Source organism: Rhineura floridana, chromosome 7 (assembly GCF_030035675.1).
Source record: "Rhineura floridana isolate rRhiFlo1 chromosome 7, rRhiFlo1.hap2, whole genome shotgun sequence".
NCBI lineage: Eukaryota > Metazoa > Chordata > Lepidosauria > Squamata > Rhineuridae > Rhineura > Rhineura floridana.
In genome coordinates, this window is record NC_084486.1 from 16,408,114 (window position 1) to 16,420,799 (window position 12,686).

Below are 12,686 nucleotides of genomic sequence, written 5' to 3' on the forward strand. Positions count from 1 at the left end.
AACACTCTCACCACTATGCTACACTGGCCACATGCCACATAGATACTAGTTATTATGACAGAGATGAGGCCCTCCAGATGCTGTTGGGCTCCAACGCATCAGCCTTAGCTAGCATGGCAAATATGTTTTCCCCCCCGTGTTATAATTTAGATTGCAATTGAATCCAATGGAGCTTACTTCTGAGTAGCCATGTATTGGATTGCAGCCTTAGTGGTTGTATGTAGCTGTTCCAAAGGTTTTGAAACTGAAAGAAAAACAATTTAAAAAGCGACGGAAAGGGTGTATGATCACTTGCTTCAATCAATTTAACAACACATTGTCCCCAATATTTTAAATCAGTGCTCATATAGCTAGCCTTCATCTCAGTGCTATGCAATACAATCTGTGCAGCTGGGATTGGCTTAACTCTTTCCTCTCCTCCCCACTCCTTTGAATTATTTTTCCCAGGTCAACAATGCTGGTGCTTCTAACATTTTGCGTTTTGGTTTCGCAAGTATCACCAGCATCCCAGGTGCCACAGCAAGTTATACAAAACATGGATCGCAATGCCTGTTCTCTGGTTGTATGTGGCCCAGCTGAGAAAGGGTTACCAGGGAGAGATGGGAGAGATGGAATCCAAGGACTAAAAGGGGACAAGGGAGAGCAAGGTATGGAAAACTACGGTCTACTACGAAGGCCCTCCTCCGGGTTCCGACTCATAGGGAAGCCCGGAGAGTGGTGACAAGATCTAGGGCCTTCTCAGTGGTGGCCCCCGAACTATGGAATGGTCTCCCCGAGGAGGTGCGCCTGGCGCCGACACTATCATCTTTTCGGCGCCAGGTTAAAACCTTTCTCTTCTCTGAGGCATTTTAATTCCTGTTAATTGTAAATTATTATATTTTGATTTTAGACTGTACAGTTTTGTGTACAGTTTTGTGTTATTTTTATTGTATTTTTAATGTTCACCGCCCAGAGAGCTGTTGCTAGTCGGGCGGCATATAAGCTTAATTAAATAAATAAATAAATAAATAAAAGATTGTTACCTAATGGTTTTGGCCTTGTGAGGATAAGCGTTTGGGTCACACCTTGGAGACAAAATACTGCAAACCGCGCCATCTCACAGAATGTTTGTATAAAATATGTGCAGTACGATTCCACAAGGATCCCAATCACATAGCTAATTAGCTGGTAATAAATTCATCAGTTATGCTTAAATGTTACTGTTTGAGGATCAGTGTCTCAAAGATGATTAAGTTTCCATAAAGCCTTGAATTTGTCTTGATACATGAGTTTTGGATATAGTTCAGTTTACTTGTGACTGGTTATTTAATTAATGGGAACTGAGGCTGGAGACAGACAGCAGCCCCAGTCCAGTTGCTGAGATCAGCCATTGACTTTGACAAGTCAGAATGTATTGTTATTATTCATTTCGGGGATGGGGAAACTGTGGCCCTCCAGCCAAACCAAAAGGGGAAAGTGAATGCAATTTGTGCCCAGATCTATATGTACTAAAACATGTAAGTGAAATTAAAAGGCCTGGGAAAATAAAAAGGTCTTCATCGGATGGTGAAAAGACCATGCCGCAGGCCCATCAACAGTGAGGGAGAAGGGGACTGCTTGCATTAAGTTCTTTGCTCCTCCTCTCCCTGGATTATTCCAAACAGAGAAGGAAAAGGCAGAAGAGGAAAAAGCATTTGTATCTTTCAACTGAAGCCAGCGTAAAGTTGTTTCCTGTAACTCAGATTTTGTTAACTCAGGTTGGGGAATTACAACTCCTATCAACCCCAACGAACATGGCCAATGGCTGGGGATGATGGGAGTTGTAGTTCAGCAACATCTGGAGGGCCAAAAGTTCCCCCAAAAGTGTAACTGGTCAACTGATAACTTTTTCTTTCTCTGCACTGAGATTGCCTGTATTTTATCACTAAAAGAGCCTCTTGTTCACCCACTTAGTAAACCACCTTTTAAATCTTCTATCCAATGCCAGGATTGCAAGGACCAAGAGGAATACTTGGGCCTCCAGGAAACATGGGGCCAGATGGACCAGCAGGAGAAAAGGGATCCCAAGGAGAGAAAGGACCAAAAGGAGATGTTGGAGAAATGGGCAAGGGATCATTTTTGAACAAATATATTGCATACAGCTTTACAGAACAACTAATTACAGTACAGCAGGGCCCCGCTTTGCAGCGCTCCACTTTGCAGCGTTCCACAGATACAGCGGTTGTCAATTGCAGAAAGGCCCCGCTCCTACGGCGCTTGTTTCACTTTTACAGCATTGTTTGGGCGTCGGGAGCCATTTTAGACAATGTTAGTCAATGCGTTCCACTTTACGGCACATTTCGCTTTACGCTGGCGGTCCGGAACGGAACCTGCCATATGAATGGGGCCCTGCTGTACACAGCTCTTGCATGCAATCCATTCAGCAAAAAGCCATATATTGTTACAACAAAGCAAACTCCTTTTTAAATACTATATTAACCACGTCTGTCTCCAAGCCTTGTTAGGTGGCCTTCCTGCACACTGGGCACAGTTTTCCTTGGGAGGGGAAACAAGCCCACCAAGATGCTCTTGCCTTGCCCCTAATACAGGGCTGACCCAAAACATTTTGTTGCCAGAGATGAAAGACAAGGCTCCTGCCCACATTCCACATACAGAATCTGACCAGACTGGCAATTAAACCTTCCTTCAATATTAATGATGGGCAGTGTCCTCCACTACTCAAAAGGCATCAGCTTAGGGGGACTCAGGTGAAGCAGTGGAGGCTGCCACTGTCACCACCTCTCAGCATCTGCTGCCTAAGAGGGCCACGTACCTATTACTCTGCCTATTTGTAGGGGCTGGCCCTGGCTGGACAACAGCATCAGACCCCCCAACATTTCACAACTGAAAACAGGGACGTGCATTTGCCACACTCATTCTGACATAAAATATCACTGTCGGAGTTCATCCATTATGCACTGCTGAAGATCATAGAATCATAGAATAGTAGAGCTGGAAGAGGCCTATAAGGCCATCAAGTCCCACCTCCTGCTCAGTGCATGAATCCAAATTACGGTATGCCCAATAGATGGCTGTCCAGCTGCCTCTTGAATGCCTCCAGCACTGGAGAGCCCACCACTTCCCTAGGTAATTGGTTCTACTGTCATGTAGCTCTAATAGTTAGTAAGTTTTTCCTGAACTACAGTCGAAATCTGTCGTCCTGTAACTTGAGCCCATTATTCTATGTCCTGCACTCTGAGATGATCAAAATTCTTCTCCTCCTGCTGTACTCTGCTACTATCTGACCTGTGCTGGTTTATGAAGCAGTTTGATTAGTAAATCTGACTCTGGCAACTCCAACTCGAATACATTCAGCAATATTTACTGTCACGGGTATGTGTGTCTGCTGTTGAGGCATAAGGGAAAATAGTGGAAAGGGGAGTTCAATTTATTTTAACAACCTTCCCCAACCTGGTGGCCTCCAGATGTTGTTGGACTGTAACTCCCATCAGCCCCAGCCAGCATAGCTAATGGCCAGGGATGATGGGAGCTGTAGTCCAGCAGCATCTGAAGGGCACCAGGTTGGGGAAGGTTGTGTTATAAAAGACGGCTTTTGTCAGGTTACAGTGAATGTGTGTAGCTATTATGGGGCCAGGAGTGTCCAGGAAGCTTTTGTTCCCTAAATGATAAATGGGAAAGTGCCATTCTGATAAAATCTGGTTTCCCAGACGTAAAAGAATGATTAATTACCTGGTGTGTGTATGTGGGTGTGGGTGTGGGTGTGTTGTTTTAACTTACATTTAAACCCCAAGTGCACCTTAGCCTGCTGAATATTATCCACGAACTGAAGTTGCCATATATAGCAACATTTATTTCAGTGTTGTGTTGTGATTAATAACTGCCTGCTCTTCAAACTAAGTATTTTGTATGGGAATTCATGATGGCTGTTAAAATACAGCGTCTCACCCTCTGATGTTGTACCAGCATTGCAAGCTAACATAAAATATCATCGCCTCTGGAGTAGTTCACTTGACCAGTGCTGTGCTGGCTGTTGTTGTTATGTGCCTTCAAGTCAATTACGACTTATGGCGACCCTATGAATCAGCAACCTCCAAGAGCATCTGTCATGAACCACCCTGCTCAGATCTTGTAAGTTCAGGTCTGTGGCTTCCTTTATGGAATCAATCCATCTCTTGTTTGGCCTTCCTCTTTTTCTACTCCCTGCTGTTGTTCCCAGCATTATTGTCTTTTCCAGTGAATCATGTATTCTCATTATGTGTCCAAAGTATGATAACCTCAGTTTCATCATTTTAGCTTCTAGTGATAGTTCTTAATTTGTTCTAACACCCAACTATTTGTCTTTTTCACAGTCCATGGTATCTGCAAAGCTCTCCTCCAGCACTACATTTCAAATGAGTTGATTTTTCTCTTATCCACCTTTTCCACTGTCCAACTTTCACATCCATACATAGAGATCAGGAATACCATGGTCTGAATGATCCTGACTTTGGTGTTCAGTGATACATCTTTGCATTTGAGGACCTTTTCTAGTTCTCTCACAGCTGCCCTCCCCAGTCCTAGCCTTCTTCTGATTTCTTGATTATTGTCTCCATTTTGGTTAATGACTGTGCCGAGGTATTGATAATCCTTAACAAGTTCAATGTCCTCATTGTCAACTGTAAAGTTACACAAATCTTCTGTTGTCATTACTTTAGTCTTCTTGACGTTCAGCTGTAGTCCTGCTTTTGTGCTTTCCTCTTTGACTTTCATCAGCATTCGTTTCAAATCATTACTGGTTTCTGCTAAGAGTATGGTATCGTCTGCATATCTTAAATTATTGATGTTTCTCCCTCCAATTTTCAGACCTCCTTCATCTTGGTCCAATCCCGCTTTCCGTATGATATGTTCTGCGCACAGATTAAACAAATAGGGTGATAAAATACAACCCTGTCTCACACCCTTTCTGATGGGGAACCAATCAGTTTCTCCATATTCTGTCCTTACAGTAGCCTCTTGTCCAGAGTGTAGGTTGCGCATCAGGACAATCAGATGGTGTGGCACCCCCATTTCTTTTAAAGCATTCCATAGTGTTTCAAGATCTACACAGTCAAAGGCTTTGCTGTAATCTATAAAGCGCAGGGTGATTTTCTTCTGAAATTCCTTGCTCCGTTCCATTATCCAGCGTATGTTTGCGATATGATCTGTGGTGCCTCTTCCCTTTCTAAATCCAGCTTGGACGTCTCGCATTTCTCGCTCTATATATGGTAAGAGCCTTTGTTGTAGAATATTGAGCATTACTTTACTTGCATGGGATATTAAGGCAATAGTTCAATAATTACTGCATTCCCTGGGATCCCCTTTCTTTGGAAGTGGGATATATATTGAACACTTCCAGTCTGTGGGCCATTGTTTAGTTTTCCATATTTCTTGACAAATTTTTGTCAAAATTTGGACAGATTCAGTCTCAGTAGCTTGTAGCAACTCTATTGGTATGCCATCTGTTCCTGGTGATTTGTTTCTTCCAAGAATTTTAAGAGCAGCTTTCACCTCACATTCTAAAATTTCTGGTTCTTCATCATATGGTTCCTCCGTTAATGAATCTGTCATCCTTGTATCACTTTTGTTGAGTTTTTCAGTGTATTCCTTCCATTTTCCTTTTATTTCATCTCTGTCAATCAGTGTGTTCCCATGTTGATTATTCAACATCCCTACTTGTGGTTTAAATTTCCCTTTCATTTCTCTAATCTTTAGGAATAGGGCTCTTGTTCTTCCCATTTTGTTGTCCTTTTCTATTTCTATACAATAACTATTGTAATAGTTCTCTTTGTCCCTACGTACTAGTCGTTGTATAGTTGCATTTAGGGTTCTGACTGTGTTTCTATCTCCAGGCATAAGGGCCGGCAAGGGAAAATTCTCATTGAACATGCAGGGGACTTTTCAGTGGGTGAGGTAGCAAAACTGGAGGAGCAAAGGTCATGGGCAGAAGACTGGGTGGTGTGTGTGGGGGGGGGTCTTGGTAGTGATGTTCTACATGCTGGGATTGCGGGTGGCTGTTAGCTTAGCTGGATGAGCTACCTCTATTTCCCAAGCACATGACACACTGCATCTACATCACTACTGGGTCTTGGGCAGCAACTACAGGGCAAGGGGTCAGAAGCTAAGCATGCATGTTTGAGCTGAGAGTGCCACTTCTCAGACTAAATCCCAGCCTGATCTGGGAAACCTTTAACAGTTCCTCCTGGTCAGGGAGAGGCAAAGAGCTGTCTGAATGAGCTGAAGTCACACCATAGCCCAGAACCCCCTCTGACCTGCATCCCCAGTGACTTGCCAGGCTGGGGCAGTGGCATGCATGTTTAAAAGCTCCCAGTTTTAAGGTCCAGAAGCTGCTGATGAACGGCAACATTATCACAACAGGCCTGTCCTGTTTGGTGTGTAACTCTCATGTAACCTATTCTGTTTGAGCAGGCCCACGAGGAGTCCGAGGTTTGCAGGGTCCTCCCGGAAGTGTTGGCCCCTCTGGACCGCAAGGCAACAGCGGCTCACAAGGTGAAAAAGGTGTAAAAGGAGAAACAGGTAATCCTGAATGTTAAATAATTGATTTTCTACTAGGGGGTTCAATAAACCACAGTGGCTGGGATCCAATACCACACACAACTAGTTCTGCACCCCCAGTCAGGTTTCGGGCTTGTGCTTCTCAAACAGCAATTGAGGGATCTTCCAGAAGCCTTTTGTGATATCATGGGCAATCTGCCATTAAGTGCTCTCAAGACCTTGAGCATGCCCCAAAGGAGCTTTTTAAAATAAACATTTTAAAACTGATGGCTGGGATCCAAAAGGAGCATTTTGGATCCCAGCCATCAGTTTTAAAATGTTTATATGAACTCTGTTGTTCAGATGTTTAGATTAGTAGAGCTTCAAATGTGGAAATGTTGGGAAAGGATAAAGCAACCATAAAATGTACATCCATTTGATGCTTCTCCTTCCCAACCTTCTCTCCATATACATCTGTCATGGATGTCTTACCACAAATCAATGAAAGAATAAGCAAACACACTACAGGCTGACCACCCTCAGGCTTGACTCCCATTGTTAGGTAACTGGCTTAAGTCACAAAGAAAGTGTGATCTCTGACAGCCAACTTCTGACATCATCTTCAGGCAGCCAAGAGATAAACTGTAGTTATCAAGTCCACTTCATCAGGTACGTCAGACTCTAGTCCACAAACGCTTTGCTATCATACATTTGTTAGTCTCTGTAGCAGGGGTCGCCAAACTGGTAGCCTTCAGATGTTATTGGACTACTATGTGTGTGTATATGTATAAATATTATTTTATGTATTTTAATTGCATTGTATGCATTTTATTTTCATGTTTTTGTAATTTTTATTGTGTACAACTTTATTATGTACATGCTCGATTTTATTGTAAGCTGCCCTGAGTGCCCTATTGTAGGGCAGAAGGGAGGGAAAGAAATATTTTAAATAAATAAATAAATACAATAAACTCCCATTAATCCCACCCAGCATAGCCAATGGTCATGGTTGATGAGAGTTGTAGTCCATAAGATCTAGAGGGCACCATGTTGGCTACCTCTGCTCTGTAGTGCCATAGGCTCTTAGTTGGTTTTGCTGCAACAGACAAACATGGCTAGCTTCTAGAAATGTCCTCTGTATACAACAGATTTATTATATAAACACTGCACATCATTTCTATCTGAATGTCCACCATAGGCTATAGATTGAAACTAGGGCTGAGCTGAAACTATTTACCTGGTTTTGTGTTTGTGCTCATTGAAAAGCACCTTAAATTTTTGGTGATTTCTCCCCCCCACAATGTCGGTGCAGGTCTCCAAGGAGCCACTGGTGCACAAGGTCCCAAAGGCGCAACAGGTGACCCTGGGCCCAAAGGTGATAAAGGGCCAGTGGGTGAAAAGGGAGCAAAAGGGGATGTAGGAGCCACAGGTAAGTGGTGTGGATATATTGTAAAAGGTGCATCTGAAGAAGCATTTTTACTGAGCTAGAAAGGTTCAGAACAGACAAAAGAAAGCACTTCTTCATACAGTGCATAATTAGCTCACACGATTTGCAGCTATTAGAGATGGAAAGATCTGTCAATTTCAGTTCTCTCAGTTTCTCGTTTTCTCAATCTTAAATTCAGTTCTCCACATTTCTGCAGCAATTTGTCATTTTTTTTAAAAAAAAATCCTCATGAAAATTCTCCAGCATTTTAGTGCAAATTTACCCTAATAACCACATTTTTGTAGGCAGTTTTGACTAATGTACGCATTTCTGCAAGCCATTTCTTATCGTATAATGCATGTTTGTATGTAATTTTCACTCATATATTGATTCTTTTGCACATTTTCCCTTAGCATAATGCATTTTTGTAAATATTGGCTGGTTGACAAGCTGTGTCACAGTTTTCGAATAAGTGCGGATTTCGAAGGACGGCTGTGTGCTGGTTCTCATATTGTTTCGGAAAGTGCAAATTTGATAGATTCAGCTTGAAATGCAAACTGAATCAAACTTCTTGCCCAGCTATAAGGGCTGATGAGGGCCATGCACTTAGATGGCTTTAAACCTTTTTCAGCCTGAGGGCCACATTTCCTTCTGGCAACTTTCTAGGGGCCACATACCAGTGGTGAGTGGCACAAGAGGCAAAAATGGGCGGAGCAATTAATATAACTTTTACCTTTGTACAGTAGGCTAGTTTCTACACACCCTTCTCTATCCTCCATCCAGGCAATCAAGAAGCAGGATCAGAGTTCAAGGGGCACAATGCAGCCAAGCAAAAGCACTCAAGGAGGGTGAACAAGGAGAGCCAGTGAGGGGGGTGGCCTGGGAAGGCATCACTGGGAAAGAGAGACCGGGGGTATCTGCCACCTTTCTACTATATTTGCCTATGGATGTCATTGCACAGCAATTCGTTTCGCTGCCAACAAGTGGCACTGCGAATTACAATGTGACAAAATACTTCTGAAAGCTGCTGAAATATGTAGGCTGACATAAAGGGAGGTGGGTTGGCTTTGGTGACCTGTAAAGGGAGGGGCTTTGGCAATGGGGGATGGTGGGGAGGTAGATGTGTTTGGTGAGTGAAGCGAGCATGTATAAGCGGGGAAAGCATATATGGGGAACAGCTTCACCTGTTCTCAGTTTATTAAGGACACATTAAGGAAAGCACTTGTCCATAAGAAGGGAGGCAATCCTCTGGTAGCAAAGTGAATTCAGTGATATTATACAATTGCTTAGATTGTATAAATGTGAATCAGTTTGGGCAACATGAGTCTGCAATTACTTCACATAATCATCTCTGTAGTCCTTACAACAATCTTCAAAATTAGTCAGTATTATTATCTTCATCTTACTTATGAGGGGCTGAGGGTGGCCACAGATTGGCAATTTTCCTGGTCACCAGCTGCATCTTTAAATGGACAGACAATTTTGTTTCTGAACAGTTGAAAAGACAAGACAAATAACATTTTGGTTCTGCTATTGCATTTGGAAACAATGTCTCTGGACCTTCACAAACTCACTTTGAGAGTCTGTGGGCCAATCTAGATGACATGTGGAAGCCTGCCTGCTTGCTTGCTTGCTTTCCTTCTTTCTTCTAAAGAGAGGCTGCTCTTAGCAAATTGCCCTTCCTGACTGTTTTTTTTCTCCATGTGGGAAAAGATGCAGTCTATCTTTTTCTCCCATCAGTGGAAAACCACAATTCTAAATTTCCCACAGTGCACTGCTCTCCTGCATATCATCTTTAAGAATGTCTTAGCATGGTTATTTATAAAACATCAGATAATAACACACATGGGATAAAAAGCTACATGCCAATTAACTTGTTAGTTTTTTAAAATATCTCTTCATAGGATTACAAGGAGCAACCGGTGCACGAGGGCCAGCAGGGGAGCCAGGCTTCCCTGGATCCAAAGGAGATAAAGGTTCCACAGGTGACAAGGGGGAAAAAGGGGACAGCGGTCTCTCAGGTGAGGAGGATAGACTTTTTACTGATGTTAAGAGATTCATTTAGCAGTGCTTGGGAGAAAGATTAATACTGGTCATAGAATCATAGAATAGTAGAAGTTGGAAGTGGCCTATAAGGTCATCAAGTCCAACTCCCTATCAGTGCTGGAATCCAACTTAAAGCATACCCAACAGGTGGCTGTCCAGCAGTCTCTTGAATGCCTCCAGTGCTGGAGAGCCCACCAACTCCCTAGGTAATTTGTTCCATTTTCATACCCCTCTAGCAGTTAGGATGTTTTTCCTGATGTCCAGCCAAAATCTGACTTCCTGTAATTTGAGCCCATTATTCCATGTCCTGCACTCTAGGATGATCAAGAAGAGATCCTGGCCCTTCTCTGTGTGACAATCTTTCAAGTACTTGAAGTACTTTTTAAACCATTAGCAGAGAAGGGTTTGCACAATCAATGTGAAGTTTGAAACTCAGTTTATAGGAGAAGCTTTCAATGGATAATTGGAATTTGTTTTCATATCAAAGCAGAGCCCCTTCTTCAAGATCTAACATTTTTAAAAAATCACACAGCTTGAGTGGCAGTATATTTAATTTGAAGTAATTCTGCAAAAATACCCATCCTAGTCTGGGCCTTAACTGGAATGTTGAAAGAGGGAACAATTGATATGTACGTGTCTCCATATAACCAAAGATTTCTATTTAAAGACAGGAAGCGCTTATTGATGTACATTCATTCCAATGATGTACATGAATATTAAATTGCACCATTAATTCATTATGATGTTACACACACACATATATATACACATATTGTAAAACACCACAATCCAATATTCCCTAATGTAGAAATTCATTTCTAAATTATTCTACATTAAAATTAATATCCTTAATATAATACAAATATAAATACAATATCCTTTACAATTATATATTGTTTAAATTTCTACAGCATAAATAAATAAGTAAATATTAATTAATTAATTCTGACAGCAGTTGATTAATTATGACATTGTTGGGGATACAATTTGGATTGTCCACAATATTTTTATTCTATGTGTGTGTGCGTGTGGGAAAGAGAGAGGTCATTTGGTTTAGCAAAGTATTTTGTGCCAGCACTGTGTACAAGATGTCTTCTACCACGTTACTACAGTTGTATATCTTGCAGATCGTGATAATTTTATTATTTTTCAGAGGTCAACCTTATGAAAAAACATTTCAGTGCCCTAGAGGTAGAGCTGAAAGCCCTGCAAGCCAGTTTCTCCAAATATCTAAAAGGTAACATGTTGCATGTAATTTCAAAATGGTAACTATATTTTGAAATCTTCCTTGGTCAGTTTGGTCCCTCAGTAGAGAGTCTGAGAACCAGTAAACATCATACGTGAGGGACACATGATATGTGACGGCACTAATGTGCTCCTTACAACCCAGGTTGTAGCACATGCAAACATCACCAACATTAGAGAACCTGCTATAACACTGACTTTGTACGATTATGACATTGTCCAAAAACCTAAACAATTTTTACTTTTCTGCAAAATAACCTTAGCATTTTGAAAATGTAAAAGCCAATGCCATTTTAGAATGTTTTAACTTTCAAAACTGCATCTGCAGTGATTACAGAGCTTGGAAAAGTTACTTTTTTGAACTACAACTCCCATCAGCCCCAGCCAGCACCATGGGGCTGATGGGAGTTGTAGTTCAAAAAAGTAACTTTTCCAAGCTCTGGCAGTGAATGTGCTATGGCCTGGCCACAGACATGGCTGCCAAGTGTCAATGCAGCTAGGGAGCTATTTGAAAACCACAAAAAAAGGCATGGGTTCTCTTACTTCTGCATATGTTGGCATTACTTGGGAATCAGCATGTTGCTAAAAGTTTTATTCTAATTCATGATTCTTATTTGTTACACGCTGATGTAGCAGTACTTCAGTTTATCGGCTTCACAAAACACAGTGGCTGACTATCACCAATGCTCCCTCTTTTCTTTGTTTCAGTTGCAGCATTCCCAAGTGGACGAACTGTTGGTAACAAAGTGTTTTTAACCAGCGCCTACGAAGGCACCTTTGCTGATCTGAAGCAAAGGTGTCTGCAAGCTGGAGGCCAACTCGCTGCCCCCAGGAACGCTGCTGAGAATGCTGCAGTCCAACAGATAGTTGTTCTCTATAAGAAGTCAGTGTTTCTGGGGATCACTGCTACCCAGACGGAGAGGAATTTTAAGTACCTGAATGGTGATCCCATCGTTTATTCCAACTGGCTGCAAGGAGAACCCAATAATGACAAGGGCGGGGAGAATTGTGTAGAAGTTTTTGAGAATGGCAAGTGGAACGACCGGTCCTGTGGGGAGAAGAGGCTACTACTCTGTGAATTTTAGGCCAGCTGTCAAAAAATGTTCAACCCGGTTACAAGGATAGCCACAAGATTCAATACTGTGTTTGCTTTTTACCTGTAGACATAATCGTAATTTTCTCAATCCTTCCTAATTCCTGGTGAGGTAGGACTATTTGACATATGTGCACACATAACACAGCAAGCATTCAGATCAAAATATTAATGTCCTTTTCATACATTAAGCTCTTAATGAGGCCCACTGTATTGTTATGCCTTCTCACTTCCCTGTATAAGCGAGACGTCCAGGAACAGCACTACCATGTTTAGTTTCCTTTGGATGAGGGAGCATGGGAGACTTCCTTGCAATATTTACTTTATTTACAAATATACAAGCAGGGTCTATCTGAAGCCAGCAGGATCTTGAAAGCAGGCAACAGA

The 12,686-nt window shown here is 42.0% G+C and overlaps 1 protein-coding gene across 1 annotated transcript; it reads left to right on the forward strand.

Annotated features, from left to right (window-relative positions):
- Window positions 1-454: 454 nt before the first annotated feature.
- On the forward strand, window positions 455-12,291 carry LOC133388733 (pulmonary surfactant-associated protein D-like). The gene is made up of 7 exons (XM_061634955.1): window positions 455-647; window positions 1,967-2,083; window positions 6,424-6,531; window positions 7,802-7,918; window positions 9,820-9,936; window positions 11,115-11,198; window positions 11,915-12,291. Exons 1-7 carry the CDS (start codon window positions 455-457, stop codon window positions 12,289-12,291), a joined length of 1,113 nt encoding a protein of 370 aa, XP_061490939.1.
- The last annotated feature ends 395 nt before the right edge of the window (window positions 12,292-12,686 follow it).

What these genes read in the sequence shown, in the direction of transcription:
- LOC133388733 (XM_061634955.1), top strand. Translation starts at nt 455, where the DNA reads ATGCTGGTGCTTCTAACATTTTGCGTTTTGGTTTCGCAAGTATCACCA. An exon ending in AGGGGACAAGGGAGAGCAAG is followed by an intron (nt 648 to 1,966) that starts GTATGGAAAACT and finishes ATCCAATGCCAG; the next exon opens with GATTGCAAGGACCAAGAGGA. An exon ending in AGGTGTAAAAGGAGAAACAG is followed by an intron (nt 6,532 to 7,801) that starts GTAATCCTGAAT and finishes ATGTCGGTGCAG; the next exon opens with GTCTCCAAGGAGCCACTGGT.